Source organism: Rhipicephalus microplus, chromosome 2 (genome assembly GCF_043290135.1).
Source record: "Rhipicephalus microplus isolate Deutch F79 chromosome 2, USDA_Rmic, whole genome shotgun sequence".
Lineage (NCBI taxonomy): Eukaryota > Metazoa > Arthropoda > Arachnida > Ixodida > Ixodidae > Rhipicephalus > Rhipicephalus microplus.
The window spans coordinates 199,418,536-199,439,936 of record NC_134701.1 but is presented as its reverse complement, the minus strand read 5'-3'; the positions used below and the strand labels follow the sequence as shown (position 1 = coordinate 199,439,936).

General features: G+C 48.0%; 1 protein-coding gene and 89 non-coding genes across 90 annotated transcripts; all 90 read right to left on the bottom strand.

Annotated features, from left to right (window-relative positions):
- Positions 1-641: 641 nt before the first annotated feature.
- On the bottom strand, positions 642-2,114 carry LOC142796484 (uncharacterized). The gene has a single exon (XM_075887243.1). The coding sequence runs from the start codon at positions 2,112-2,114 to the stop codon at positions 912-914; it is 1,203 nt and encodes a 400-aa protein (XP_075743358.1). The 3' UTR covers positions 642-911.
- A 134-nt stretch (positions 2,115-2,248) lies between these two features.
- TRNAV-UAC (transfer RNA valine (anticodon UAC)) lies at positions 2,249-2,321 on the bottom strand. The gene has a single exon. It is a non-coding gene; the product is annotated as a tRNA-Val (tRNA).
- A 69-nt stretch (positions 2,322-2,390) lies between these two features.
- On the bottom strand, positions 2,391-2,464 carry TRNAV-CAC (transfer RNA valine (anticodon CAC)). The gene has a single exon. It is a non-coding gene; the product is annotated as a tRNA-Val (tRNA).
- A 70-nt stretch (positions 2,465-2,534) lies between these two features.
- TRNAV-AAC (transfer RNA valine (anticodon AAC)) lies at positions 2,535-2,607 on the bottom strand. Its single transcript has one exon. It is a non-coding gene; the product is annotated as a tRNA-Val (tRNA).
- Positions 2,608-2,969: 362 nt separating this feature from the next.
- On the bottom strand, positions 2,970-3,042 carry TRNAV-UAC (transfer RNA valine (anticodon UAC)). Its single transcript has one exon. It is a non-coding gene; the product is annotated as a tRNA-Val (tRNA).
- Positions 3,043-3,257: 215 nt separating this feature from the next.
- Positions 3,258-3,331, bottom strand: TRNAV-CAC (transfer RNA valine (anticodon CAC)). The gene has a single exon. It is a non-coding gene; the product is annotated as a tRNA-Val (tRNA).
- Positions 3,332-3,401: 70 nt separating this feature from the next.
- On the bottom strand, positions 3,402-3,474 carry TRNAV-AAC (transfer RNA valine (anticodon AAC)). Its single transcript has one exon. It is a non-coding gene; the product is annotated as a tRNA-Val (tRNA).
- Positions 3,475-3,546: 72 nt separating this feature from the next.
- On the bottom strand, positions 3,547-3,619 carry TRNAV-UAC (transfer RNA valine (anticodon UAC)). Its single transcript has one exon. It is a non-coding gene; the product is annotated as a tRNA-Val (tRNA).
- Positions 3,620-3,690: 71 nt separating this feature from the next.
- TRNAV-AAC (transfer RNA valine (anticodon AAC)) lies at positions 3,691-3,763 on the bottom strand. Its single transcript has one exon. It is a non-coding gene; the product is annotated as a tRNA-Val (tRNA).
- Positions 3,764-4,118: 355 nt separating this feature from the next.
- TRNAV-AAC (transfer RNA valine (anticodon AAC)) lies at positions 4,119-4,191 on the bottom strand. The gene has a single exon. It is a non-coding gene; the product is annotated as a tRNA-Val (tRNA).
- Positions 4,192-4,258: 67 nt separating this feature from the next.
- On the bottom strand, positions 4,259-4,331 carry TRNAV-AAC (transfer RNA valine (anticodon AAC)). The gene has a single exon. It is a non-coding gene; the product is annotated as a tRNA-Val (tRNA).
- A 71-nt stretch (positions 4,332-4,402) lies between these two features.
- Positions 4,403-4,475, bottom strand: TRNAV-AAC (transfer RNA valine (anticodon AAC)). The gene has a single exon. It is a non-coding gene; the product is annotated as a tRNA-Val (tRNA).
- Positions 4,476-4,692: 217 nt separating this feature from the next.
- TRNAV-UAC (transfer RNA valine (anticodon UAC)) lies at positions 4,693-4,765 on the bottom strand. Its single transcript has one exon. It is a non-coding gene; the product is annotated as a tRNA-Val (tRNA).
- Positions 4,766-4,837: 72 nt separating this feature from the next.
- Positions 4,838-4,910, bottom strand: TRNAV-UAC (transfer RNA valine (anticodon UAC)). Its single transcript has one exon. It is a non-coding gene; the product is annotated as a tRNA-Val (tRNA).
- Positions 4,911-5,269: 359 nt separating this feature from the next.
- Positions 5,270-5,342, bottom strand: TRNAV-AAC (transfer RNA valine (anticodon AAC)). Its single transcript has one exon. It is a non-coding gene; the product is annotated as a tRNA-Val (tRNA).
- A 72-nt stretch (positions 5,343-5,414) lies between these two features.
- Positions 5,415-5,487, bottom strand: TRNAV-UAC (transfer RNA valine (anticodon UAC)). The gene has a single exon. It is a non-coding gene; the product is annotated as a tRNA-Val (tRNA).
- Positions 5,488-5,558: 71 nt separating this feature from the next.
- On the bottom strand, positions 5,559-5,631 carry TRNAV-AAC (transfer RNA valine (anticodon AAC)). Its single transcript has one exon. It is a non-coding gene; the product is annotated as a tRNA-Val (tRNA).
- Positions 5,632-5,698: 67 nt separating this feature from the next.
- TRNAV-AAC (transfer RNA valine (anticodon AAC)) lies at positions 5,699-5,770 on the bottom strand. The gene has a single exon. It is a non-coding gene; the product is annotated as a tRNA-Val (tRNA).
- A 72-nt stretch (positions 5,771-5,842) lies between these two features.
- On the bottom strand, positions 5,843-5,915 carry TRNAV-UAC (transfer RNA valine (anticodon UAC)). The gene has a single exon. It is a non-coding gene; the product is annotated as a tRNA-Val (tRNA).
- Positions 5,916-5,987: 72 nt separating this feature from the next.
- Positions 5,988-6,060, bottom strand: TRNAV-AAC (transfer RNA valine (anticodon AAC)). The gene has a single exon. It is a non-coding gene; the product is annotated as a tRNA-Val (tRNA).
- Positions 6,061-6,414: 354 nt separating this feature from the next.
- On the bottom strand, positions 6,415-6,487 carry TRNAV-AAC (transfer RNA valine (anticodon AAC)). Its single transcript has one exon. It is a non-coding gene; the product is annotated as a tRNA-Val (tRNA).
- Positions 6,488-6,559: 72 nt separating this feature from the next.
- Positions 6,560-6,632, bottom strand: TRNAV-AAC (transfer RNA valine (anticodon AAC)). Its single transcript has one exon. It is a non-coding gene; the product is annotated as a tRNA-Val (tRNA).
- Positions 6,633-6,703: 71 nt separating this feature from the next.
- Positions 6,704-6,776, bottom strand: TRNAV-AAC (transfer RNA valine (anticodon AAC)). The gene has a single exon. It is a non-coding gene; the product is annotated as a tRNA-Val (tRNA).
- A 73-nt stretch (positions 6,777-6,849) lies between these two features.
- Positions 6,850-6,921, bottom strand: TRNAV-AAC (transfer RNA valine (anticodon AAC)). Its single transcript has one exon. It is a non-coding gene; the product is annotated as a tRNA-Val (tRNA).
- Positions 6,922-6,993: 72 nt separating this feature from the next.
- Positions 6,994-7,066, bottom strand: TRNAV-UAC (transfer RNA valine (anticodon UAC)). Its single transcript has one exon. It is a non-coding gene; the product is annotated as a tRNA-Val (tRNA).
- Positions 7,067-7,281: 215 nt separating this feature from the next.
- TRNAV-AAC (transfer RNA valine (anticodon AAC)) lies at positions 7,282-7,356 on the bottom strand. The gene has a single exon. It is a non-coding gene; the product is annotated as a tRNA-Val (tRNA).
- Positions 7,357-7,714: 358 nt separating this feature from the next.
- TRNAV-AAC (transfer RNA valine (anticodon AAC)) lies at positions 7,715-7,787 on the bottom strand. Its single transcript has one exon. It is a non-coding gene; the product is annotated as a tRNA-Val (tRNA).
- Positions 7,788-7,854: 67 nt separating this feature from the next.
- Positions 7,855-7,927, bottom strand: TRNAV-AAC (transfer RNA valine (anticodon AAC)). The gene has a single exon. It is a non-coding gene; the product is annotated as a tRNA-Val (tRNA).
- A 71-nt stretch (positions 7,928-7,998) lies between these two features.
- On the bottom strand, positions 7,999-8,071 carry TRNAI-AAU (transfer RNA isoleucine (anticodon AAU)). The gene has a single exon. It is a non-coding gene; the product is annotated as a tRNA-Ile (tRNA).
- Positions 8,072-8,433: 362 nt separating this feature from the next.
- Positions 8,434-8,506, bottom strand: TRNAV-AAC (transfer RNA valine (anticodon AAC)). The gene has a single exon. It is a non-coding gene; the product is annotated as a tRNA-Val (tRNA).
- A 217-nt stretch (positions 8,507-8,723) lies between these two features.
- TRNAV-UAC (transfer RNA valine (anticodon UAC)) lies at positions 8,724-8,796 on the bottom strand. The gene has a single exon. It is a non-coding gene; the product is annotated as a tRNA-Val (tRNA).
- A 72-nt stretch (positions 8,797-8,868) lies between these two features.
- Positions 8,869-8,941, bottom strand: TRNAV-UAC (transfer RNA valine (anticodon UAC)). Its single transcript has one exon. It is a non-coding gene; the product is annotated as a tRNA-Val (tRNA).
- Positions 8,942-9,300: 359 nt separating this feature from the next.
- Positions 9,301-9,373, bottom strand: TRNAV-AAC (transfer RNA valine (anticodon AAC)). The gene has a single exon. It is a non-coding gene; the product is annotated as a tRNA-Val (tRNA).
- A 72-nt stretch (positions 9,374-9,445) lies between these two features.
- On the bottom strand, positions 9,446-9,518 carry TRNAV-UAC (transfer RNA valine (anticodon UAC)). Its single transcript has one exon. It is a non-coding gene; the product is annotated as a tRNA-Val (tRNA).
- A 71-nt stretch (positions 9,519-9,589) lies between these two features.
- Positions 9,590-9,662, bottom strand: TRNAV-AAC (transfer RNA valine (anticodon AAC)). The gene has a single exon. It is a non-coding gene; the product is annotated as a tRNA-Val (tRNA).
- Positions 9,663-9,729: 67 nt separating this feature from the next.
- TRNAV-AAC (transfer RNA valine (anticodon AAC)) lies at positions 9,730-9,801 on the bottom strand. The gene has a single exon. It is a non-coding gene; the product is annotated as a tRNA-Val (tRNA).
- A 72-nt stretch (positions 9,802-9,873) lies between these two features.
- TRNAV-UAC (transfer RNA valine (anticodon UAC)) lies at positions 9,874-9,946 on the bottom strand. Its single transcript has one exon. It is a non-coding gene; the product is annotated as a tRNA-Val (tRNA).
- A 72-nt stretch (positions 9,947-10,018) lies between these two features.
- TRNAV-AAC (transfer RNA valine (anticodon AAC)) lies at positions 10,019-10,091 on the bottom strand. The gene has a single exon. It is a non-coding gene; the product is annotated as a tRNA-Val (tRNA).
- A 354-nt stretch (positions 10,092-10,445) lies between these two features.
- Positions 10,446-10,518, bottom strand: TRNAV-AAC (transfer RNA valine (anticodon AAC)). The gene has a single exon. It is a non-coding gene; the product is annotated as a tRNA-Val (tRNA).
- A 72-nt stretch (positions 10,519-10,590) lies between these two features.
- Positions 10,591-10,663, bottom strand: TRNAV-AAC (transfer RNA valine (anticodon AAC)). The gene has a single exon. It is a non-coding gene; the product is annotated as a tRNA-Val (tRNA).
- A 71-nt stretch (positions 10,664-10,734) lies between these two features.
- On the bottom strand, positions 10,735-10,807 carry TRNAV-AAC (transfer RNA valine (anticodon AAC)). The gene has a single exon. It is a non-coding gene; the product is annotated as a tRNA-Val (tRNA).
- A 73-nt stretch (positions 10,808-10,880) lies between these two features.
- TRNAV-AAC (transfer RNA valine (anticodon AAC)) lies at positions 10,881-10,953 on the bottom strand. The gene has a single exon. It is a non-coding gene; the product is annotated as a tRNA-Val (tRNA).
- A 71-nt stretch (positions 10,954-11,024) lies between these two features.
- Positions 11,025-11,097, bottom strand: TRNAI-AAU (transfer RNA isoleucine (anticodon AAU)). Its single transcript has one exon. It is a non-coding gene; the product is annotated as a tRNA-Ile (tRNA).
- A 216-nt stretch (positions 11,098-11,313) lies between these two features.
- Positions 11,314-11,386, bottom strand: TRNAV-AAC (transfer RNA valine (anticodon AAC)). The gene has a single exon. It is a non-coding gene; the product is annotated as a tRNA-Val (tRNA).
- A 73-nt stretch (positions 11,387-11,459) lies between these two features.
- On the bottom strand, positions 11,460-11,532 carry TRNAV-UAC (transfer RNA valine (anticodon UAC)). Its single transcript has one exon. It is a non-coding gene; the product is annotated as a tRNA-Val (tRNA).
- A 71-nt stretch (positions 11,533-11,603) lies between these two features.
- Positions 11,604-11,675, bottom strand: TRNAV-AAC (transfer RNA valine (anticodon AAC)). Its single transcript has one exon. It is a non-coding gene; the product is annotated as a tRNA-Val (tRNA).
- A 217-nt stretch (positions 11,676-11,892) lies between these two features.
- On the bottom strand, positions 11,893-11,965 carry TRNAV-UAC (transfer RNA valine (anticodon UAC)). Its single transcript has one exon. It is a non-coding gene; the product is annotated as a tRNA-Val (tRNA).
- Positions 11,966-12,037: 72 nt separating this feature from the next.
- On the bottom strand, positions 12,038-12,110 carry TRNAV-AAC (transfer RNA valine (anticodon AAC)). Its single transcript has one exon. It is a non-coding gene; the product is annotated as a tRNA-Val (tRNA).
- Positions 12,111-12,327: 217 nt separating this feature from the next.
- TRNAV-UAC (transfer RNA valine (anticodon UAC)) lies at positions 12,328-12,399 on the bottom strand. The gene has a single exon. It is a non-coding gene; the product is annotated as a tRNA-Val (tRNA).
- Positions 12,400-12,471: 72 nt separating this feature from the next.
- Positions 12,472-12,544, bottom strand: TRNAV-AAC (transfer RNA valine (anticodon AAC)). Its single transcript has one exon. It is a non-coding gene; the product is annotated as a tRNA-Val (tRNA).
- A 354-nt stretch (positions 12,545-12,898) lies between these two features.
- Positions 12,899-12,971, bottom strand: TRNAV-AAC (transfer RNA valine (anticodon AAC)). Its single transcript has one exon. It is a non-coding gene; the product is annotated as a tRNA-Val (tRNA).
- Positions 12,972-13,043: 72 nt separating this feature from the next.
- On the bottom strand, positions 13,044-13,116 carry TRNAV-AAC (transfer RNA valine (anticodon AAC)). Its single transcript has one exon. It is a non-coding gene; the product is annotated as a tRNA-Val (tRNA).
- A 71-nt stretch (positions 13,117-13,187) lies between these two features.
- TRNAV-AAC (transfer RNA valine (anticodon AAC)) lies at positions 13,188-13,260 on the bottom strand. Its single transcript has one exon. It is a non-coding gene; the product is annotated as a tRNA-Val (tRNA).
- Positions 13,261-13,333: 73 nt separating this feature from the next.
- On the bottom strand, positions 13,334-13,405 carry TRNAV-AAC (transfer RNA valine (anticodon AAC)). The gene has a single exon. It is a non-coding gene; the product is annotated as a tRNA-Val (tRNA).
- Positions 13,406-13,477: 72 nt separating this feature from the next.
- On the bottom strand, positions 13,478-13,550 carry TRNAV-UAC (transfer RNA valine (anticodon UAC)). Its single transcript has one exon. It is a non-coding gene; the product is annotated as a tRNA-Val (tRNA).
- A 215-nt stretch (positions 13,551-13,765) lies between these two features.
- Positions 13,766-13,838, bottom strand: TRNAV-AAC (transfer RNA valine (anticodon AAC)). Its single transcript has one exon. It is a non-coding gene; the product is annotated as a tRNA-Val (tRNA).
- A 361-nt stretch (positions 13,839-14,199) lies between these two features.
- TRNAV-AAC (transfer RNA valine (anticodon AAC)) lies at positions 14,200-14,272 on the bottom strand. The gene has a single exon. It is a non-coding gene; the product is annotated as a tRNA-Val (tRNA).
- Positions 14,273-14,338: 66 nt separating this feature from the next.
- Positions 14,339-14,411, bottom strand: TRNAV-AAC (transfer RNA valine (anticodon AAC)). Its single transcript has one exon. It is a non-coding gene; the product is annotated as a tRNA-Val (tRNA).
- Positions 14,412-14,482: 71 nt separating this feature from the next.
- Positions 14,483-14,555, bottom strand: TRNAI-AAU (transfer RNA isoleucine (anticodon AAU)). The gene has a single exon. It is a non-coding gene; the product is annotated as a tRNA-Ile (tRNA).
- Positions 14,556-14,916: 361 nt separating this feature from the next.
- TRNAV-AAC (transfer RNA valine (anticodon AAC)) lies at positions 14,917-14,989 on the bottom strand. The gene has a single exon. It is a non-coding gene; the product is annotated as a tRNA-Val (tRNA).
- Positions 14,990-15,206: 217 nt separating this feature from the next.
- On the bottom strand, positions 15,207-15,279 carry TRNAV-UAC (transfer RNA valine (anticodon UAC)). Its single transcript has one exon. It is a non-coding gene; the product is annotated as a tRNA-Val (tRNA).
- Positions 15,280-15,351: 72 nt separating this feature from the next.
- On the bottom strand, positions 15,352-15,424 carry TRNAV-UAC (transfer RNA valine (anticodon UAC)). Its single transcript has one exon. It is a non-coding gene; the product is annotated as a tRNA-Val (tRNA).
- Positions 15,425-15,783: 359 nt separating this feature from the next.
- On the bottom strand, positions 15,784-15,856 carry TRNAV-AAC (transfer RNA valine (anticodon AAC)). Its single transcript has one exon. It is a non-coding gene; the product is annotated as a tRNA-Val (tRNA).
- Positions 15,857-15,928: 72 nt separating this feature from the next.
- On the bottom strand, positions 15,929-16,001 carry TRNAV-UAC (transfer RNA valine (anticodon UAC)). Its single transcript has one exon. It is a non-coding gene; the product is annotated as a tRNA-Val (tRNA).
- A 71-nt stretch (positions 16,002-16,072) lies between these two features.
- Positions 16,073-16,145, bottom strand: TRNAV-AAC (transfer RNA valine (anticodon AAC)). The gene has a single exon. It is a non-coding gene; the product is annotated as a tRNA-Val (tRNA).
- A 67-nt stretch (positions 16,146-16,212) lies between these two features.
- Positions 16,213-16,284, bottom strand: TRNAV-AAC (transfer RNA valine (anticodon AAC)). The gene has a single exon. It is a non-coding gene; the product is annotated as a tRNA-Val (tRNA).
- Positions 16,285-16,356: 72 nt separating this feature from the next.
- Positions 16,357-16,429, bottom strand: TRNAV-UAC (transfer RNA valine (anticodon UAC)). The gene has a single exon. It is a non-coding gene; the product is annotated as a tRNA-Val (tRNA).
- A 72-nt stretch (positions 16,430-16,501) lies between these two features.
- Positions 16,502-16,574, bottom strand: TRNAV-AAC (transfer RNA valine (anticodon AAC)). Its single transcript has one exon. It is a non-coding gene; the product is annotated as a tRNA-Val (tRNA).
- A 354-nt stretch (positions 16,575-16,928) lies between these two features.
- On the bottom strand, positions 16,929-17,001 carry TRNAV-AAC (transfer RNA valine (anticodon AAC)). Its single transcript has one exon. It is a non-coding gene; the product is annotated as a tRNA-Val (tRNA).
- Positions 17,002-17,073: 72 nt separating this feature from the next.
- Positions 17,074-17,146, bottom strand: TRNAV-AAC (transfer RNA valine (anticodon AAC)). The gene has a single exon. It is a non-coding gene; the product is annotated as a tRNA-Val (tRNA).
- Positions 17,147-17,217: 71 nt separating this feature from the next.
- On the bottom strand, positions 17,218-17,290 carry TRNAV-AAC (transfer RNA valine (anticodon AAC)). The gene has a single exon. It is a non-coding gene; the product is annotated as a tRNA-Val (tRNA).
- Positions 17,291-17,363: 73 nt separating this feature from the next.
- TRNAV-AAC (transfer RNA valine (anticodon AAC)) lies at positions 17,364-17,436 on the bottom strand. The gene has a single exon. It is a non-coding gene; the product is annotated as a tRNA-Val (tRNA).
- A 71-nt stretch (positions 17,437-17,507) lies between these two features.
- On the bottom strand, positions 17,508-17,580 carry TRNAI-AAU (transfer RNA isoleucine (anticodon AAU)). The gene has a single exon. It is a non-coding gene; the product is annotated as a tRNA-Ile (tRNA).
- Positions 17,581-17,796: 216 nt separating this feature from the next.
- On the bottom strand, positions 17,797-17,869 carry TRNAV-AAC (transfer RNA valine (anticodon AAC)). Its single transcript has one exon. It is a non-coding gene; the product is annotated as a tRNA-Val (tRNA).
- Positions 17,870-17,942: 73 nt separating this feature from the next.
- TRNAV-UAC (transfer RNA valine (anticodon UAC)) lies at positions 17,943-18,015 on the bottom strand. Its single transcript has one exon. It is a non-coding gene; the product is annotated as a tRNA-Val (tRNA).
- A 71-nt stretch (positions 18,016-18,086) lies between these two features.
- On the bottom strand, positions 18,087-18,159 carry TRNAV-AAC (transfer RNA valine (anticodon AAC)). Its single transcript has one exon. It is a non-coding gene; the product is annotated as a tRNA-Val (tRNA).
- A 218-nt stretch (positions 18,160-18,377) lies between these two features.
- Positions 18,378-18,450, bottom strand: TRNAV-UAC (transfer RNA valine (anticodon UAC)). Its single transcript has one exon. It is a non-coding gene; the product is annotated as a tRNA-Val (tRNA).
- Positions 18,451-18,522: 72 nt separating this feature from the next.
- TRNAV-AAC (transfer RNA valine (anticodon AAC)) lies at positions 18,523-18,595 on the bottom strand. The gene has a single exon. It is a non-coding gene; the product is annotated as a tRNA-Val (tRNA).
- A 217-nt stretch (positions 18,596-18,812) lies between these two features.
- TRNAV-UAC (transfer RNA valine (anticodon UAC)) lies at positions 18,813-18,884 on the bottom strand. Its single transcript has one exon. It is a non-coding gene; the product is annotated as a tRNA-Val (tRNA).
- A 218-nt stretch (positions 18,885-19,102) lies between these two features.
- On the bottom strand, positions 19,103-19,175 carry TRNAV-AAC (transfer RNA valine (anticodon AAC)). Its single transcript has one exon. It is a non-coding gene; the product is annotated as a tRNA-Val (tRNA).
- Positions 19,176-19,391: 216 nt separating this feature from the next.
- TRNAV-AAC (transfer RNA valine (anticodon AAC)) lies at positions 19,392-19,464 on the bottom strand. Its single transcript has one exon. It is a non-coding gene; the product is annotated as a tRNA-Val (tRNA).
- A 72-nt stretch (positions 19,465-19,536) lies between these two features.
- Positions 19,537-19,609, bottom strand: TRNAV-AAC (transfer RNA valine (anticodon AAC)). Its single transcript has one exon. It is a non-coding gene; the product is annotated as a tRNA-Val (tRNA).
- A 73-nt stretch (positions 19,610-19,682) lies between these two features.
- TRNAV-AAC (transfer RNA valine (anticodon AAC)) lies at positions 19,683-19,754 on the bottom strand. The gene has a single exon. It is a non-coding gene; the product is annotated as a tRNA-Val (tRNA).
- Positions 19,755-19,826: 72 nt separating this feature from the next.
- On the bottom strand, positions 19,827-19,899 carry TRNAV-UAC (transfer RNA valine (anticodon UAC)). Its single transcript has one exon. It is a non-coding gene; the product is annotated as a tRNA-Val (tRNA).
- Positions 19,900-19,971: 72 nt separating this feature from the next.
- On the bottom strand, positions 19,972-20,044 carry TRNAV-UAC (transfer RNA valine (anticodon UAC)). The gene has a single exon. It is a non-coding gene; the product is annotated as a tRNA-Val (tRNA).
- A 72-nt stretch (positions 20,045-20,116) lies between these two features.
- TRNAV-UAC (transfer RNA valine (anticodon UAC)) lies at positions 20,117-20,189 on the bottom strand. The gene has a single exon. It is a non-coding gene; the product is annotated as a tRNA-Val (tRNA).
- Positions 20,190-20,549: 360 nt separating this feature from the next.
- TRNAV-UAC (transfer RNA valine (anticodon UAC)) lies at positions 20,550-20,622 on the bottom strand. Its single transcript has one exon. It is a non-coding gene; the product is annotated as a tRNA-Val (tRNA).
- Positions 20,623-20,694: 72 nt separating this feature from the next.
- On the bottom strand, positions 20,695-20,767 carry TRNAV-AAC (transfer RNA valine (anticodon AAC)). Its single transcript has one exon. It is a non-coding gene; the product is annotated as a tRNA-Val (tRNA).
- A 351-nt stretch (positions 20,768-21,118) lies between these two features.
- On the bottom strand, positions 21,119-21,191 carry TRNAV-AAC (transfer RNA valine (anticodon AAC)). Its single transcript has one exon. It is a non-coding gene; the product is annotated as a tRNA-Val (tRNA).
- Positions 21,192-21,263: 72 nt separating this feature from the next.
- Positions 21,264-21,336, bottom strand: TRNAV-AAC (transfer RNA valine (anticodon AAC)). The gene has a single exon. It is a non-coding gene; the product is annotated as a tRNA-Val (tRNA).
- Positions 21,337-21,401: the final 65 nt, after the last annotated feature.

Sequence of the window (21,401 nt, the reverse complement as noted above, 5' to 3'; positions counted from 1 at the left end):
CTTTCTCACAGAAAACCTCATCCTCCAAAATTTTAGCATTAAGTTTCCATAATTCCCACGCAAACTTATTTCGGTTTTTCGCTTTCTTATTAACATCGAACATGACTAGACAGTGGTCACTGAATGACACCGATTGCACACGATATTCTTGCGCAAGTGCTATCAATTCAGCCGGAACATACACTCTGTCCAGTCGGGCGTGGCTGGCTGCTTGGAAATGCGTGAAGCGCACAATGCGGTCGCACTCCAAGCAGTCCGCCACGTCCTCAAGCCCGTATTCATCAATTAATTCGCGAAGCTCAGCCGTGCTGGCGTCTCTATACGCTGTACCACTTGATTTATCACGCGCTGCCAGTACACAATTAAAGTCCCCCATCAGTACCAGGTTCCTTTCGACGTTGCAGTAATTTCTGACACTCTCGAAGAAATGTCTTCGTTCGTCGAGCAAATTAGGAGCATAAAGGCATATCACTCGCCATTCAACTGAACCATAACGAAAATCACACAAAACCATGCGCCCCGCCAAATCTGACCTCACGCCCCTCACTTCAAGGCCTAGGTGTTGGCGCACAAAAAGAACGCACCCCGCGGATTGCCCTATGGCGTGACTCACACCCGCGTAGTACATTGACATGAAAGGTAGCACCATACTCTTGGTCTCATCTTCACTTCCAAGTTTGGTTTCTTGTATGGCAATGATGTCTAAATCATGTTCGATCACCAGTCTATACAACTGTCGTTGTTTTCTCCTCGCCGCAAGCCCTCGAACATTGATTGTAGCAAATCGCAAGGATTTATCTGGCAGCGCCATTTGTATAATTAATAATAGAGACCCAGAGTATGGGCTTATGCTCCTGTCTACACAAGACCTTGGGGCCCGCGACATAGGTCGGGGCTTACACAGCTTACTGCTACGTGACCGGGGGCGGTGGCGGCGGCTTCGTCGTCGCCGTCAGCCTCCGATCCTGTGGGATGTTCGGCCGTGGCCGCACTGTCGGTCGACGTACAGGGGTTGCTTTTGCTGGAGGTTCATCGCGACTGCTTGGGTCGGTAGATTCGCTCTCTCCCTCGGCGCCTTCGTGTGATCGCTTATTCGTCGTGGTGCCCTCCTTGGAAATGTCCATTTCCTCCACAACTTCCCTGTTGACCTCTTCTGTCACGTTGCTTTTGTCCTCCTGCGTCTGCAGTGCTTCCGAGGAATCATTTTTCACCAACAATGTATCTTCGGCTTTGAGGTTCGTCGACTTTACGTGAGCACTCTCACCCGAGATTTGCTCAGCTGGCACGCTGTCCATCGTGGCACTTTCTGCCTCCACTCTCGCTGCTGCCTCGGAATCTGCTTCGTCCATCAGGAGCTCCGAAGTGTCGTCGCTTCCCATGGGCCCTGCAACACTGGCATAGGTACGCACGCATTCCGACTCGTTGTGTCCAAAGCGATGACACAACGTGCACCGTGGTACCCTACAGTCCCGACGAATGTGTCCAGTGCACTGGCAACGAAGGCATAGCGGTGCCCTTCCCGGCACCACCACAAGAGCCAGCTCACCAGCAATCCTTATTTGATGGGGTAAATCTTCTGGCTTGACTCCCGCCTTAAGTGTCATCGCCACATTTCGCGTCGTTGACGCCTTGTCAGTCACACCACTGACCTTCCACCGTTCCTTGATAATGTCCGTCACTCTGCCATAGTTCAGGAAGGCCGCTCGCACGTCGTCGTCCGGTACGGTAGGCAGGAGCCAGTGCAGCTTCAACCGAAGCTCCTGGTTCGATGGATCGATGAGGAGGCAACGCTGGCCCTTCACTTTCACTTCCGCTTTTTCCAGCAGCCTCTTCGCACCTTCGGCACATTTGAACGTGACGGCCCAAACGTGATTCATTTGATACGCCCCCAAGGCCGTAACCTCGGAGAGCAGTTTCAAATCACTCAGCGTATCCCTGAAGTCTTCTACACGGTAGGGCCGTGCCCTCACATCCGCGTGCACAAAAACAGTATTCAAAACCAGACGTCCTGAAGGCAGACTAGGCAGAACAACGCGATACTCGTTATCCGAGGCAGCTATCACCCTGTTTCCGCGGCCATAAACGGCCGCTGATACCGCTCCGACGGAGCCCATTCCAAACGCGTCCGCTCGCTATCGCGGCCCGAAGTGGAATCCCACCGCTACACCACAAGCACACCTGTGCAGAGGTCTCACGAATGAGCCTTTGTTCAATGACGTATATTGAAACTGTAAAAAAGAAGTGCTCTTGTGCATGCCAGGGATCGAACCTGGGCCCTTCCGCGTGTAAGGCGGATGTGATAACCACTACACCACAAGCACAGCTGTGCAGAGCTCTCATGAATGAGTCTTTGTTCAATGACGTATATTGAAATTAAAAAATAAATGCTCCTGTGCCTACAGGAATCGAACCTGGGGCCTTCCGCGTGTGAAGCGGATGTGATAACCACTACACCACAAGCACAGCTGTGCAGAGCTCTCATGAATGATTCTTTGTTCAATGACGTATATTGAAACTAAAAAAAGAAACGGTCTTGTGCCTGCCAGGGATCGAACCTGGGGCCTTCCGCGTGTTAGGCGGATGTGATAACCACTACACCACAAGCACAGCTGCGCAGAGCTCTCACGATTGAGTCTTTGTTCAATGACGTATATTGAAACTGTAAAAAAAGAAGTGCTCTTGTGCCTGCCAGGGATCAAACCTATGCCTTCTGCGTGTTAGGCGGATGCGATAACCGCTACACCACAAGCACAGCTGTGCAGAGGTCTCACGAATGAGCCTTTGTGCAATGACGTATATTGAAACTGTAAAAAAAGAAGTGCTCTTGTGCCTGCCAGGGATCAAACCTATGCCTTCTGCGTGTTAGGCGGATGTGATAACCACTACACCACAAGCACAGCTGTGCAGAGGTCTCACGAATGAGCCTTTGTTCAATGACGTATATTTAAACTGTAAAAAAGAAGTGCTCTTGTGCATGCCAGGGATCGAACCTGGGGCCTTCCGCGTGTAAGGCGGATGTGATAACCACTACACCACAAGCACAGCTGTGCAGAGCTCTCATGAATGAGTCTTTGTTCAAAGACGTATATTGAAACTGTAAAAAAAGAAATGCTCTCGTTCCTGCCAGGGATCCAACCTGGTGCCTTCCGCGCGTAAAGCGGATGTGATAACCACTACACCACAAGCACAGCTGTGCAGAGCTCTCCCGAATGAGTCTTTGTTCAATGACGTATATTGAAATTAAAAAATAAATGCTCCTGTGCCTACAGGAATCGAACCTGGGGTCTTCCGCGTGTGAAGCGGATGTGATAACCACTACACCACAAGCACAGCTGTGCAGAGCTCTCATGAATGAGTCTTTGTTCAATGACGTATATTGAAACTAAAAAAAGAAACGCTCTTGTGCCTGCCAGGGATCGAACCTGGGGCCTTCCGCGTGTTAGGCGGATGTGATAACCACTACACCACAAGCACAGCTGTGCAGAGCTCTCACGATTGAGTCTTTGTTCAATGACGTATATTTAAACTGTAAAAAAGAAGTGCTCTTGTGCTTGCCAGGGATCGAACCTGGGACCTTCCGCGTGTAAGGCGGATGTGATAAACACTACACCACAAGCACAGCTGTGCAGAGCTCTCACGAATGAGTCTTTGTTCAATGACGTATATTGAAACTAAAAGAAGAAATGCTCTTGTGCCTGCCAGGGATCGAACCTGGGGCCTTCCGCGTGTTAGGCGGATGTAATAACCACTACACTACAAGCGCAGTTGTGCACAGCCCTCACTAATGAGCCTTTGTTCAATTACGTATATTGAAACTAAAAAAATGCTCTTGTGCCTGCCAGGGATCGAACCTATGCCCTCTGCGTGTTAGGCGGATGTGATAACCGCTACACCACAAGCACAGCTGTGCAGAGGTCTCACGAATGAGCCTTTGTGCAATGACGTATATTGAAACTGTAAAAGAGAAGTGCTCTTGTGCCTGCCAGGGATCCAACCTGGGGCTTCCCACGTGTTAAGCGGATGTGATAACCAATACACCACAAGCACAGCTGTGCAGACCTCTCATGAATGAGTCTTTGTTCAATGACATATATTGAAACTAAAAAAAGAAATGCTCTTGTGCCTGCCAGGGATCGAACCTGGGGCCTTCCGCGTGTTAGGCGGATGTAATAACCACTACACCACAAGCGCAGCTGTGTACAGCCCTCACGAATGAGCCTTTGTTCAATTACGTATATTGAAACTAAAAAAATGCTCTTGTGCCTGCCAGGGATCGAACCTGGGGCATTCCGCGTGTTAAGCGGATGTGATAACCACTACACCACAAGCACAGCTGTGCAGAGCTCTCATGAATGATTCTTTGTTCAATGACGTATATTGAAACTAAAAAAAGAAACGGTCTTGTGCCTGCCAGGGATCGAACCTGGGGCCTTCCGCGTGTTAGGCGGATGTGATAACCACTACACCACAAGCACAGCTGTGCAGAGCTCTCACGATTGAGTCTTTGTTCAATGACGTATATTGAAACTGTAAAAAAAGAAGTGCTCTTGTGCCTGCCAGGGATCAAACCTATGCCTTCTGCGTGTTAGGCGGATGCGATAACCGCTACACCACAAGCACAGCTGTGCAGAGGTCTCACGAATGAGCCTTTGTGCAATGACGTATATTGAAACTGTAAAAGAGAAGTGCTCTTGTGCCTGCCAGGGAACGAACCTGGGGCCTTCCGAGTGTAAGGCGGATGTGATAACCACTACACCACAAGCACAGCTGTGCAGAGGTCTCACGAATGAGCCTTTGTTCAATGACGTATATTTAAACTGTAAAAAAGAAGTGCTCTTGTGCATGCCAGGGATCGAACCTGGGGCCTTCCGCGTGTAAGGCGGATGTGATAAGCACTACACCACAAGCACAGCTGTGCAGAGCTCTCATGAATGAGTCTTTGTTCAAAGACGTATATTGAAACTGTAAAAAAAGAAATGCTCTCGTTCCTGCCAGGGATCCAACCTGGTGCCTTCCGCGCGTAAAGCGGATGTGATAACCACTACACCACAAGCACAGCTGTGCAGAGCTCTCCCGAATGAGTCTTTCTTCAATGACGTATATTGAAATTAAAAAATAAATGCTCCTGTGCCTACAGAAATCGAACCTGGGGTCTTCCGCGTGTGAAGCGGATGTGATAACCACTACACCACAAGCACAGCTGTGCAGAGCTCTCATGAATGAGTCTTTGTTCAATGACGTATATTGAAACTAAAAAAAGAAACGCTCTTGTGCCTGCCAGGGATCGAACCTGGGGCCTTCCGCGTGTTAGGCGGATGTGATAACCACTACACCACAAGCACAGCTGTGCAGAGCTCTCACGATTGAGTCTTTGTTCAATGACGTATATTTAAACTGTAAAAAAGAAGTGCTCTTGTGCTTGCCAGGGATCGAACCTGGGACCTTCCGCGTGTAAGGCGGATGTGATAAACACTACACCACAAGCACAGCTGTGCAGAGCTCTCACGAATGAGTCTTTGTTCAATGACGTATATTGAAACTAAAAGAAGAAATGCTCTTGTGCCTGCCAGGGATCGAACCTGGGGCCTTCCGCGTGTTAGGCGGATGTAATAACCACTACACTACAAGCGCAGCTGTGCACAGCCCTCACTAATGAGCCTTTGTTCAATTACGTATATTGAAACTAAAAAAATGCTCTTGTGCCTGCCAGGGATCGAACCTATGCCTTCTGCGTGTTAGGCGGATGTGATAACCGCTACACCACAAGCACAGCTGTGCAGAGGTCTCACGAATGAGCCTTTGTGCAATGACGTATATTGAAACTGTAAAAGAGAAGTGCTCTTGTGCCTGCCAGGGATCGAACCTGGGGCCTTCCGCGTGTAAGGCGGATGTGATAACCACTACACCACAAGCACAGCTGTGCAGAGGTCTCACGAATGAGCCTTTGTTCAATGACGTATATTTAAACTGTAAAAAAGAAGTGCTCTTGTGCATGCCAGGGACCGAACCTGGGGCCTTCCGCGTGTTAGGCGGATGTGATAACCGCTACACCACAAGCACAGCTGTGCAGAGCTCTCATGAATGAGTCTTTGTTCAAAGACGTATATTGAAACTGTAAAAAAAGAAATGTTCTCGTTCCTGCCAGGGATCCAACCTGGTGCCTTCCGCGCGTAAAGCGGATGTGATAACCACTACACCACAAGCACAGCTGTGCAGAGCTCTCACGAATGAGTCTTTGTTCAATGACGTATATTGAAACTGTAAAAAAGAAGTGCTCGAGTGCCTGCCAGAGATCGGAACTGGGGCCTTCCGCGTGTTAAGCGCATGTGATAACCACTACACCACAAACACAGAGCTCTCATGAATGAGTCTTTGTTCAATGACATATATTGAAACTAAATAAAGAAATGCTCTTGTGTCTGCCAGGTATCGAACCTGGGGCCTTCCGCGTGTTAGGCGGATGTGATATCCGCTACACCACACGCACAGCTGCGCAAAGTGACACGAAGGAGTCTTTGTTCAATGAAGTATATTGAAACTGTAAAAAAAGAAGTGCTCTTGCGCCTGCCAGGGATCGAACCTCGGGCCTTCCGCGTGTTAGGCGGATGTGACAACCGCTACACCACAAGCACAGCTGTGCAGAGCTCTCATGAATGAGTCTTTGTTCAATGACGTATATTGAAACTAAAAAAAGAAACGCTCTTGTGTCTGCCAGGGATCGAACCTGGGGCCTTCCGCGTGTTAGGCGGATGTGATAACCACTACACCACAAGCACAGCTGTGCAGAGCTCTCACGATTGAGTCTTTGTTCAATGACGTATATTGAAACTGTAAAAAAAGAAGTGCTCTTGTGCCTGCCAGGGATCGAACCTGTGCCTTCTGCGTGTTAGGCGGATGTGATAACCGCTACACCACAAGCACAGCTGTGCAGAGGTCTCACGAATGAGCCTTTGTGCAATGACGTATATTGAAACTGTAAAAGAGAACTGCTCTTGTGCGTGCCAGGGATCGAACCTGGGGCCTTCCGCGTGTAAGGCGGATGTGATAACCACTACACCACAAGCACAGCTGTGCAGAGCTCTCACGAATGAACCTTCGTTAAATGACGTATATTGAAACTGTAAAAAGGAAGTGCTCTTGTGCCTGCCAGAGATCGAACCTGGGGCTTTTCGCGTATTAAGTGGATGTGATAACCACTACACCACAAGCACAGCTGTGCAGAGCTCTCATGAATGAGTCTTTGTTCAATGACGTATATTGAAAATAAAAAAGAAATGGTCTTCTGCCTGCCAGGGATCGAACCTGGGGCCTTCCACGTGTTAGGCGGATGTGATAACCACTACACCACAAGGACAGTTGAGCAGAGCTCTCACAAATGAGTCGTTGTTCAATGAAGCACATTGAAACTGTGAAAATGAAGTGCGCTTGTGCCTGCACCGGATCGAACCTGGGGCCTTCTGCGTGTTAGGGGGATGTGATAACCACTACACCACAAGCACAGCTGTTCAGAGCTCTCACGAATGAGCCTTTGTTCAATTGCGTATATTGAAACTGTAAAAAATAAGTGCTCTTGTGCCTGCCAGGGATCCAACCTGGGGCTTCCCACGTGTTAAGCGGATGTGATAACCAATACACCACAAGCACAGCTGTGCAGACCTCTCATGAATGAGTCTTTGTTCAATGACATATATTGAAACTAAAAAAGAAATGCTCTTGTGCCTGCCAGGGATCGAACCTGGGGCCTTCCGCGTGTTAGGCGGATGTAATAACCACTACACCACAAGCGCAGCTGTGTACAGCCCTCACGAATGAGCCTTTGTTCAATTACGTATATTGAAACTAAAAAAATGCTCTTGTGCCTGCCAGGGATCGAACCTGGGGCCTTCCGCGTGTTAAGCGGATGTGATAACCACTACACCACAAGCACAGCTGTGCAGAGCTCTCATGAATGAGTCTTTGTTCAATGACGTAAATTGAAACTAAAAAAAGAAACGCTCTTGTGCCTGCCAGGGATCGAACCTGGGGCCTTCCGCGTATTAAGTGGATGTGATAAACACTACACCACAAGCACAGCTGTGCAGAGCTCTCACGAATGAACCTTTGTTCAATGACGTATATTGAAACTGTAAAAAAGAAGTGCTCTTTTGCCTGCCAGAGATCGAACCTGGCGCCTTCCGCGTATTAAGTGGATGTGATAAACACTACACCACAAGCACAGCTGTGCAGAGCTCTCACGAATGAACCTTTGTTCAATGACGTATATTGAAACTGTAAAAAAGAAGTGCTCTTTTGCCTGCCAGAGATCGAACCTGGCGCCTTCCGCGTATTAAGCGGATGTGATAACCACTACACCACAAGCACAGCTGTGCAGAGCTCTCATGAATGATTCTTTGTTCAATGACGTATATTGAAACTAAAAAAAAGAAACGGTCTTGTGCCTGCCAGGGATCGAACCTGGGGCCTTCCGCGTGTTAGGCGGATGTGATAACCACTACACCACAAGCACAGCTGTGCAGAGCTCTCACGATTGAGTCTTTGTTCAATGACGTATATTGAAACTGTAAAAAAAGAAGTGCTCTTGTGCCTGCCAGGGATCAAACCTATGCCTTCTGCGTGTTAGGCGGATGCGATAACCGCTACACCACAAGCACAGCTGTGCAGAGGTCTCACGAATGAGCCTTTGTGCAATGACTTATATTGAAACTGTAAAAGAGAAGTGCTCTTGTGCCTGCCAGGGAACGAACCTGGGGCCTTCCGCGTGTAAGGCGGATGTGATAACCACTACACCACAAGCACAGCTGTGCAGAGGTCTCACGAATGAGCCTTTGTTCAATGACGTATATTTAAACTGTAAAAAAGAAGTGCTCTTGTGCATGCCAGGGATCGAACCTGGGGCCTTCCGCGTGTAAGGCGGATGTGATAACCACTACACCACAAGCACAGCTGTGCAGAGCTCTCATGAATGAGTCTTTGTTCAAAGACGTATATTGAAACTGTAAAAAAAGAAATGCTCTCGTTCCTGCCAGGGATCCAACCTGGTGCCTTCCGCGCGTAAAGCGGATGTGATAACCACTACACCACAAGCACAGCTGTGCAGAGCTCTGCCGAATGAGTCTTTGTTCAATGACGTATATTGAAATTAAAAAATAAATGCTCCTGTGCCTACAGGAATCGAACCTGGGGCCTTCCGCGAGTGAAGCGGATGTGATAACCACTACACCACAAGCACAGCTGTGCAGAGCTCTCACGATTGAGTCTTTGTTCAATGACGTATATTGAAACTAAAAAAAGAAACGCTCTTGTGCCTGCCAGGGATCGAACCTGGGGTCTTCCGCGTGTTAGGCGGATGTGATAACCACTACACCACAAGCACAGCTGTGCAGAGCTCTCACGATTGAGTCTTTGTTCAATGACGTATATTTAAACTGTAAACAAGAAGTGCTCTTGTGCTTGCCAGGGATCGAACCTGGGACCTTCCGCGTGTAAGGCGGATGTGATAAACACTACACCACAAGCACAGCTGTGCAGAGCTCTCACGAATGAGTCTTTGTTCAATGACGTATATTGAAACTAAAAGAAGAAATGCTCTTGTGCCTGCCAGGGATCGAACCTGGGGCCTTCCGCGTGTTAGGCGGATGTAATAACCACTACACTACAAGCGCAGCTGTGCACAGCCCTCACTAATGAGCCTTTGTTCAATTACGTATATTGAAACTAAAAAAATGCTCTTGTGCCTGCCAGGGATCGAACCTATGCCTTCTGCGTGTTAGGCGGATGTGATAACCGCTACACCACAAGCACAGCTGTGCAGAGGTCTCACGAATGAGCCTTTGTGCAATGACGTATATTGAAACTGTAAAAGAGAAGTGCTCTTGTGCCTGCCAGGGATCGAACCTGGGGCCTTCCGCGTGTAAGGCGGATGTGATAACCACTACACCACAAGCACAGCTGTGCAGAGGTCTCACGAATGAGCCTTTGTTCAATGACGTATATTTAAACTGTAAAAAAGAAGTGCTCTTGTGCATGCCAGGGATCGAACCTGGGGCCTTCCGCGTGTTAGGCGGATGTGATAACCGCTACACCACAAGCACAGCTGTGCAGAGCTCTCATGAATGAGTCTTTGTTCAAAGACGTATATTGAAACTGTAAAAAAAGAAATGCTCTCGTTCCTGCCAGGGATCCAACCTGGTGCCTTCCGCGCGTAAAGCGGATGTGATAACCACTACACCACAAGCACAGCTGTGCAGAGCTCTCACGAATGAGTCTTTGTTCAATGACGTATATTGAAACTGTAAAAAAGAAGTGCTCGAGTGCCTGCCAGAGATCGGAACTGGGGCCTTCCGCGTGTTAAGCGCATGTGATAACCACTACACCACAAACACAGAGCTCTCATGAATGAGTCTTTGTTCAATGACATATATTGAAACTAAATAAAGAAATGCTCTTGTGTCTGCCAGGTATCGAACCTGGGGCCTTCCGCGTGTTAGGCGGATGTGATATCCGCTACACCACACGCACAGCTTCGCAAAGTGACACGAAGGAGTCTTTGTTCAATGAAGTATATTGAAACTGTAAAAAAAGAAGTGCTCTTGCGCCTGCCAGGGATCGAACCTCGGGCCTTCCGCGTGTTAGGCGGATGTGACAACCGCTACACCACAAGCACAGCTGTGCAGAGCTCTCATGATTGAGTCTTTGTTCAATGACGTATATTGAAACTAAAAAAAGAAACGCTCTTGTGTCTGCCAGGGATCGAACCTGGGGCCTTCCGCGTGTTAGGCGGATGTGATAACCACTACACCACAAGCACAGCTGTGCAGAGCTCTCACGATTGAGTCTTTGTTCAATGACGTATATTGAAACTGTAAAAAAAGAAGTGCTCTTGTGCCTGCCAGGGATCGAACCTGGGGCCTTCCGCGTGTTAAGCGGATGTGATAACCACTACACCACAAGCACAGCTGTGCAGAGCTCTCATGAATGAGTCTTTGTTCAATGACGTATATTGAAACTAAAAAAAGAAACGCTCTTGTGCCTGCCAGGGATCGAACCTGGGGCCTTCCGCGTATTAAGTGGATGTGATAAACACTACACCACAAGCACAGCAGTGCAGAGCTCTCACGAATGAACCTTTGTTCAATGACGTATATTGAAACTGTAAAAAAGAAGTGCTCTTTTGCCTGCCAGAGATCGAACCTGGCGCCTTCCGCGTATTAAGTGGATGTGATAACCACGACACCACAAGCACACATGTGCAGAGCTCTCATGAATGAGCCTTTGTTCAATGACGTATATTGAAACTAAAAAAAGAAATGCTCTTGTGCCTGCCAGGGATCGAACCTGGTGCCTTCCGCGTGTTAGGCGGATGTGATAACCACTACACCACAAGCACGGCTGTGTAGAGCTCTCACGAATCAGCCTTTGTTCAATGACGTATATTGAAACTGTAAAAAAAGAAGTGCTCTTGTGCTTGCCAGGGATCGAACCTGGGGCCTTCCGCGTGTAAGGCGGATGTGATAACCACTAATCCACAAGCACAGCTGTGCAGAGCTCTCATGAATGAGTCTTTGTTCAATGACGTATATTGAAATTAAAAAAAGAAACGCTCTTGTGCCTGCCAGGGATCAAACCAGGGCCTTCCGCGTGTTAGGCGGATGTGATAACCACTACACCACAAGCACAGCTGTGCGGAGCTCTCACGATTGAGTCTTTGTTCAATGACGTATATTGAAACTGCAAAAAAAGAAGTGCTCTTGTGCCTGCCAGGGATCGAACCTGTGCCTTCTGCGTGTTATGCGGATGTGATCACCGCTACACCACAAGCACAGCTGTGCAGAGGTCTCACGAATGAGCCTTTGTGCAATGACGTATATTGAAACTGTAAAAGAGAAGTGCTCTTGTGCCTGCCAGAGATCGAACCTGGCGCCTTCCGGGTGTAAGGCGGATGTGATAACCACTACACCACAAGCACACATGTGCAGAGCTCTCACGAATGAGCCTTTGTTCAATTACGTATATTAAAACTGTAAAAAAGAAGTGCTCTTGTGCCTGTCAGGGATCGAACCTGAGGCCTTCCGCGTGTTAGGCGGATGTGATAACCGCTACACCCCAAACACAGCTGTGCAGAGCTCTCACGAATCAGCCTTTGTTCAATGACGTATATTGAAACTGTAAAAAAGAAGTGCTCTTGTGCTTGCCAGGGATCGAACCTGGGGCCTTGCGCGTGTTAAGTGGATGTGATAAACACTACACCACAAGCACAGCTGTGCAGAGCTCTCACAAATGAGCCTTTGTTCAATGACGTATATTTAAACTGTCAAAAAGAAGTGCTCTTGTGCCTGCTAGGGATCGAACCTGGGCCTTCCGCGTGTAAGGCGGATGTGATAACCACTACACCACAAGCACAGCTGTGCAGAGGTCTCACGAATGAGCCTTTGTTCAATGACGTATATTTAAACTGTAAAAAAGAAGTGCTCTTGTGCATGCCAGGGATCGAACCTGGGGCCTTCCGCGTGTTAGGCGGATGTGATAACCGCTACACCACAAGCACAGCTGTGCAGAGCTCTCATGAATGAGTCTTTGTTCAAAGACGTATATTGAAACTGTAAAAAAAGAAATGTTCTCGTTCCTGCCAGGGATCCAACCTGGTGCCTTCCGCGCGTAAAGCGGATGTGATAACCACTACACCACAAGCACAGCTGTGCAGAGCTCTCACGAATGAGTCTTTGTTCAATGACGTATATTGAAACTGTAAAAAAGAAGTGCTCGAGTGCCTGCCAGAGATCGGAACTGGGGCCTTCTGCGTGTTAAGCGCATGTGATAACCACTACACCACAAACACAGAGCTCTCATGAATGAGTCTTTGTTCAATGACATATATTGAAACTAAATAAAGAAATGCTCTTGTGTCTGCCAGGTATCGAACCTGGGGCCTTCCGCGTGTTAGGCGGATGTGATATCCGCTACACCACACGCACAGCTGCGCAAAGTGACACGAAGGAGTCTTTGTTCAATGAAGTATATTGAAACTGTAAAAAAAGAAGTGCTCTTGCGCCTGCCAGGGATCGAACCTCGGGCCTTCCGCGTGTTAGGCGGATGTGACAACCGCTACACCACAAGCACAGCTGTGCAGAGCTCTCATGAATGAGTCTTTGTTCAATGACGTATATTGAAACTAAAAAAAGAAACGCTCTTGTGTCTGCCAGGGATCGAACCTGGGGCCTTCCGCGTGTTAGGCGGATGTGATAACCACTACACCACAAGCACAGCTGTGCAGAGCTCTCACGATTGAGTCTTTGTTCAATGACGTATATTGAAACTGTAAAAAAAGAAGTGCTCTTGTGCCTGCCAGGGATCGAACCTGTGCCTTCTGCGTGTTAGGCGGATGTGATAACCGCTACACCACAAGCACAGCTGTGCAGAGGTCTCACGAATGAGCCTTTGTGCAATGACGTATATTGAAACTGTAAAAGAGAACTGCTCTTGTGCGTGCCAGGGATCGAACCTGGGGCCTTCCGCGTGTAAGGCGGATGTGATAACCACTACACCACAAGCACAGCTGTGCAGAGCTCTCACGAATGAACCTTTGTTAAATGACGTATATTGAAACTGTAAAAAGGAAGTGCTCTTGTGCCTGCCAGAGATCGAACCTGGGGCTTTTCGCGTATTAAGTGGATGTGATAACCACTACACCACAAGCACAGCTGTGCAGAGCTCTCATGAATGAGTCTTTGTTCAATGACGTATATTGAAAATAAAAAAGAAATGCTCTTGTGCCTGCCAGGGATCGAACCTGGGGCCTTCCACGTGTTAGGCGGATGTGATAACCACTACACCACAAGGACAGTTGAGCAGAGCTCTCACAAATGAGTCGTTGTTCAATGAAGCACATTGAAACTGTGAAAATGAAGTGCGCTTGTGCCTGCACCGGATCGAACCTGGGGCCTTCTGCGTGTTAGGGGGATGTGATAACCACTACACCACAAGCACAGCTGTTCAGAGCTCTCACGAATGAGCCTTTGTTCAATTGCGTATATTGAAACTGTAAAAAATAAGTGCTCTTGTGCCTGCCAGGGATCCAACCTGGGGCTTCCCACGTGTTAAGCGGATGTGATAACCAATACACCACAAGCACAGCTGTGCAGACCTCTCATGAATGAGTCTTTGTTCAATGACATATATTGAAACTAAAAAAAGAAATGCTCTTGTGCCTGCCAGGGATCGAACCTGGGGCCTTCCGCGTGTTAGGCGGATGTAATAACCACTACACCACAAGCGCAGCTGTGTACAGCCCTCACGAATGAGCCTTTGTTCAATTACGTATATTGAAACTAAAAAATGCTCTTGTGCCTGCCAGGGATCGAACCTGGGGCCTTCCGCGTGTTAAGCGGATGTGATAACCACTACACCACAAGCACAGCTGTGCAGAGCTCTCATGAATGAGTCTTTGTTCAATGACGTAAATTGAAACTAAAAAAAGAAACGCTCTTGTGCCTGCCAGGGATCGAACCTTGGGCCTTCCGCGTATTAAGTGGATGTGATAAACACTACACCACAAGCACAGCTGTGCAGAGCTCTCACGAATGAACCTTTGTTCAATGACGTATATTGAAACTGTAAAAAAGAAGTGCTCTTTTGCCTGCCAGAGATCGAACCTGGCGCCTTCCGCGTATTAAGTGGATGTGATAAACACTACACCACAAGCACAGCTGTGCAGAGCTCTCACGAATGAACCTTTGTTCAATGACGTATATTGAAACTGTAAAAAAGAAGTGCTCTTTTGCCTGCCAGAGATCGAACCTGGCGCCTTCCGCGTATTAAGCGGATGTGATAACCACTACACCACAAGCACAGCTGTGCAGAGCTCTCATGAATGATTCTTTGTTCAATGACGTATATTGAAACTAAAAAAAGAAATGGTCTTGTGCCTGCCAGGGATCGAACCTGGGGCCTTCCGCGTGTTAGGCGGATGTGATAACCACTACACCACAAGCACAGCTGTGCAGAGCTCTCACGATTGAGTCTTTGTTCAATGACGTATATTGAAACTGTAAAAAAAGAAGTGCTCTTGTGCCTGCCAGGGATCAAACCTATGCCTTCTGCGTGTTAGGCGGATGCGATAACCGCTACACCACAAGCACAGCTGTGCAGAGGTCTCACGAATGAGCCTTTGTGCAATGACTTATATTGAAACTGTAAAAGAGAAGTGCTCTTGTGCCTGCCAGGGAACGAACCTGGGGCCTTCCGCGTGTAAGGCGGATGTGATAACCACTACACCACAAGCACAGCTGTGCAGAGGTCTCACGAATGAGCCTTTGTTGAATGACGTATATTTAAACTGTAAAAAAGAAGTGCTCTTGTGCATGCCAGGGATCGAACCTGGGGCCTTCCGCGTGTAAGGCGGATGTGATAACCACTACACCACAAGCACAGCTGTGCAGAGCTCTCATGAATGAGTCTTTGTTCAAAGACGTATATTGAAACTGTAAAAAAAGAAATGCTCTCGTTCCTGCCAGGGATCCAACCTGGTGCCTTCCGCGCGTAAAGCGGATGTGATAACCACTACACCACAAGCACAGCTGTGCAGAGCTCTCCCGAATGAGTCTTTGTTCAATGACGTATATTGAAATTAAAAAATAAATGCTCCTGTGCCTACAGGAATCGAACCTGGGGCCTTCCGCGAGTGAAGCGGATGTGATAACCACTACACCACAAGCACAGCTGTGCAGAGCTCTCATGAATGAGTCTTTGTTCAATGACGTATATTGAAACTAAAAAAAGAAACGCTCTTGTGCCTGCCAGGGATCGAACCTGGGGTCTTCCGCGTGTTAGGCGGATGTGATAACCACTACACCACAAGCACAGCTGTGCAGAGCTCTCACGATTGAGTCTTTGTTCAATGACGTATATTTAAACTGTAAACAAGAAGTGCTCTTGTGCTTGCCAGGGATCGAACCTGGGACCTTCCGCGTGTAAGGCGGATGTGATAAACACTACACCACAAGCACAGCTGTGCAGAGCTCTCACGAATGAGTCTTTGTTCAATGACGTATATTGAAACTAAAAGAAGAAATGCTCTTGTGCCTGCCAGGGATCGAACCTGGGGCCTTCCGCGTGTTAGGCGGATGTAATAACCACTACACTACAAGCGCAGCTGTGCACAGCCCTCACTAATGAGCCTTTGTTCAATTACGTATATTGAAACTAAAAAAATGCTCTTGTGCCTGCCAGGGATCGAACCTATGCCTTCTGCGTGTTAGGCGGATGTGATAACCGCTACACCACAAGCACAGCTGTGCAGAGGTCTCACGAATGAGCCTTTGTGCAATGACGTATATTGAAACTGTAAAAGAGAAGTGCTCTTGTGCCTGCCAGGGATCGAACCTGGGGCCTTCCGCGTGTAAGGCGGATGTGATAACCACTACACCACAAGCACAGCTGTGCAGAGGTCTCACGAATGAGCCTTTGTTCAATGACGTATATTTAAACTGTAAAAAAGAAGTGCTCTTGTGCATGCCAGGGATCGAACCTGGGGCCTTCCGCGTGTTAGGCGGATGTGATAACCGCTACACCACAAGCACAGCTGTGCAGAGCTCTCATGAATGAGTCTTTGTTCAAAGACGTATATTGAAACTGTAAAAAAAGAAATGCTCTCGTTCCTGCCAGGGATCCAACCTGGTGCCTTCCGCGCGTAAAGCGGATGTGATAACCACTACACCACAAGCACAGCTGTGCAGAGCTCTCACGAATGAGTCTTTGTTCAATGACGTATATTGAAACTGTAAAAAAGAAGTGCTCGAGTGCCTGCCAGAGATCGGAACTGGGGCCTTCCGCGTGTTAAGCGCATGTGATAACCACTACACCACAAACACAGAGCTCTCATGAATGAGTCTTTGTTCAATGACATATATTGAAACTAAATAAAGAAATGCTCTTGTGTCTGCCAGGTATCGAACCTGGGGCCTTCCGCGTGTTAGGCGGATGTGATATCCGCTACACCACACGCACAGCTGCGCAAAGTGACACGAAGGAGTCTTTGTTCAATGAAGTATATTGAAACTGTAAAAAAAGAAGTGCTCTTGCGCCTGCCAGGGATCGAACCTCGGGCCTTCCGCGTGTTAGGCGGATGTGACAACCGCTACACCACAAGCACAGCTGTGCAGAGCTCTCATGATTGAGTCTTTGTTCAATGACGTATATTGAAACTAAAAAAAGAAACGCTCTTGTGTCTGCCAGGGATCGAACCTGGGGCCTTCCGCGTGTTAGGCGGATGTGATAACCACTACACCACAAGCACAGCTGTGCAGAGCTCTCACGATTGAGTCTTTGTTCAATGACGTATATTGAAACTGTAAAAAAAGAAGTGCTCTTGTGCCTGCCAGGGATCGAACCTGGGGCCTTCCGCGTGTTAAGCGGATGTGATAACCACTACACCACAAGCACAGCTGTGCAGAGCTCTCATGAATGAGTCTTTGTTCAATGACGTATATTGAAACTAAAAAAAGAAACGCTCTTGTGCCTGCCAGGGATCGAACCTGGGGCCTTCCGCGTATTAAGTGGATGTGATAAACACTACACCACAAGCACAGCTGTGCAGAGCTCTCACGAATGAACCTTTGTTCAATGACGTATATTGAAACTGTAAAAAAGAAGTGCTCTTTTGCCTGCCAGAGATCGAACCTGGCGCCTTCCGCGTATTAAGTGGATGTGATAACCACGACACCACAAGCACACATGTGCAGAGCTCTCATGAATGAGCCTTTGTTCAATGACGTATATTGAAACTAAAAAAAGAAATGCTCTTGTGCCTGCCAGGGATCGAACCTGGTGCCTTCCGCGTGTTAGGCGGATGTGATAACCACTACACCACAAGCACGGCTGTGTAGAGCTCTCACGAATCAGCCTTTGTTCAATGACGTATATTGAAACTGTAAAAAAAGAAGTGCTCTTGTGCTTGCCAGGGATCGAACCTGGGGCCTTCCGCGTGTAAGGCGGATGTGATAACCACTAATCCACAAGCACAGCTGTGCAGAGCTCTCATGAATGAGTCTTTGTTCAATGACGTATATTGAAATTAAAAAAAGAAACGCTCTTGTGCCTGCCAGGGATCAAACCTGGGGCCTTCCGCGTGTTAGGCGGATGTGATAACCACTACACCACAAGCACAGCTGTGCGGAGCTCTCACGATTGAGTCTTTGTTCAATGACGTATATTGAAACTGCAAAAAAAAGAAGTGCTCTTGTGCCTGCCAGGGATCGAACCTGTGCCTTCTGCGTGTTATGCGGATGTGATCACCGCTACACCACAAGCACAGCTGTGCAGAGGTCTCACGAATGAGCCTTTGTGCAATCACGTATATTGAAACTGTAAAAGAGAAGTGCTCTTGTGCCTGCCAGAGATCGAACCTGGCGCCTTCCGGGTGTAAGGCGGATGTGATAACCACTACACCACAAGCACACATGTGCAGAGCTCTCACGAATGAGCCTTTGTTCAATTACGTATATTAAAACTGTAAAAAAGAAGTGCTCTTGTGCCTGTCAGGGATCGAACCTGAGGCCTTCCGCGTGTTAGGCGGATGTGATAACCGCTACACCCCAAACACAGCTGTGCAGAGCTCTCACGAATCAGCCTTTGTTCAATGACGTATATTGAAACTGTAAAAAAGAAGTGCTCTTGTGCTTGCCAGGGATCGAACCTGGGGCCTTGCGCGTGTTAAGTGGATGTGATAAACACTACACCCCAAGCACAGCTGTGCAGAGCTCTCACAAATGAGCCTTTGTTCAATGACGTATATTTAAACTGTAAAAAAGAAGTGCTCTTGTGCCTGCTAGGGATCGAACCTGGGCCTTCCGCGTGTAAGGCGGATGTGATAACCACTACACCACAAGCACAGGTGTGCAGAGCTCTCACGAATGAGTCTTTGTTCAAAGACGTATATTGAAACTGTAAAAAAAGAAATGCTCTCGTTCCTGCCAGGGATCCAACCTGGTGCCTTCCGCGCGTAAAGCGGATGTGATAACCACTACACCACAAGCACAGCTGTGCAGAGCTCTCACGAATGAGTCTTTGTTCAATGACGTATATTGAAACTGTAAAAAAGAAGTGCTCTTGTGCCTGTCAGGGATCGAACCTGAGGCCTTCCGCGTGTTAGGCGGATGTGATAACCGCTACACCCCAAACACAGCTGTGCAGAGCTCTCACGAATCAGCCTTTGTTCAATGACGTATATTGAAATTGTAAAAAAGAAGTGCTCTAGTGCCTGCCAGAGATCGGACCTGGGGCCTTCCGCGTGTAAAGCGCATGTGATAAACACTACACCACAAACACAGCTGTGCAGAGCTCTCATGAATGAGTCTTTGTTCAATGACGTATATTGAAACTAAGTGAAGAAATGCTCTTGTGTCTGCCAGGTATCGAACCTGGGGCCTTCCGCGTGTTAGGCGGATGTGATAACCGCTACACCACAAGCACAGCTGCGCAAAGTGACACGAAGGAGTCTTTGTTCAATGAAGTATATTGAAACTGTAAAGAAAGAAACGCTCTTGTGCCTGCCAGGGTTCGAACCTGGGGTCTTCCGCGTGTTAGGCGGATGTGATAACCACTACACCACAAGCACAGCTGTGCAGAGCTCTCACGATTGAGTCTTTGTTCAATGACGTATATTGAAACTGTAAAAAAAGAAGTGCTCTTGTGCCTGCCAGGGATCGAACCTGTGCCTTCTGCGTGTTAGGCGGATGTGATAACCGCTACACCACAAGCACAGCTGTGCAGAGGTCTCACGAAGGAGCCTTTGTGCAATGACGTATATTGAAACTGTAAAAGAGAAGTGCTCTTGTGCCTGCCAGGGATCGAACCTGGGGCCTTCCGCGTGTAAGGCGGATGCGATAACCGCTACACCACAAGCACAGCTGTGCAGAGGTCTCACGAATGAGCCTTTGTGCAATGACGTATATTGAAACTGTAATAGAGAAGTGCTCTTGTGCCTGCCAGGGAACGAACCTGGGGCCTTCCGCGTGTAAGGCGGATGTGATAACCACTACACCACAAGCACAGCTGTGCAGAGGTCTCACGAATGAGCCTTTGTTCAATGACGTATATTTAAACTGTAAAAAAGAAGTGCTCTTGTGCATGCCAGGGATCGAACCTGGGGCCTTCCGCGTGTAAGGCGGATGTGATAACCACTACACCACAAGCACAGCTGTGCAGAGCTCTCATGAATGAGTCTTTGTTCAAAGACGTATATTGAAACTGTAAAAAAAGAAATGCTCTCGTTCCTGCCAGGGATCCAACCTGGTGCCTTCCGCGCGTAAAGCGGATGTGATAACCACTACACCACAAGCACAGCTGTGCAGAGCTCTCCCGAATGAGTCTTTGTTCAATGACGTATCTTGAAATTAAAAAATAAATGCTCCTGTGCCTACAGGAATCGAACCTGGGGCCTTCCGCGTGTGAAGCGGATGTGATAACCACTATACCACAAGCACAGCTGTGCAGAGGTCTCACGAATGAGCCTTTGTGCAATGACGTATATTGAAACTGTAAAAGAGAAGTGCTCTTGTGCCTGCCAGGGATCGAACCTGGGGCCTTCCGCGTGTAAGGCGGATGTGATAACCACTACACCACAAGCACAGCTGTGCAGAGGTCTCACGAATGAGCCTTTGTTCAATGACGTATATTTAAACTGTAAAAAATAAGTGCTCTTGTGCATGCCAGGGATCGAACCTGGGGCCTTCCGCGTGTTAGGCGGATGTGATAACCGCTACACCACAAGCACAGCTGTGCAGAGCTCTCATGAATGAGTCTTTGTTCAAAGACGTATATTGAAACTGTAAAAAAAGAAATGCTCTCGTTCCTGCCAGGGATCCAACCTGGTGCCTTCCGCGCGTAAAGCGGATGTGATAACCACTACACCACAAGCACAGCTGTGCAGAGCTCTCCCGAATGAGTCTTTGTTCAATGACGTATATTGAAATTAAAAAATAAATGCTCCTGTGCCTACAGGAATCGAACCTGGGGCCTTCCGCGTGTTAAGCGCTCGTGATAACCACTACACCACAAACACAGAGCTCTCATGAATGAGTCTTTGTTCAATGACATATATTGAAACTAAATAAAGAAATGCTCTTGTGTCTGCCAGGTATCGAACCTGGGGCCTTCCGCGTGTTAGGCGGATGTGATATCCGCTACACCACACGCACAGCTGCGCAAAGTGACACGAAAGAGTCTTTGTTCAATGAAGTATATTGAAACTGTAAAAAAAGAAGTGCTCTTGCGCCTGCCAGGGATCGAACCTCGGGCCTTCCGCGTGTTAAGCGGATGTGATAACCACTACACCACAAGCACAGCTGTGCAGAGCTCTCATGAATGAGTCTTTGTTCAATGACGTAAATTGAAACTAAAAAAAGAAA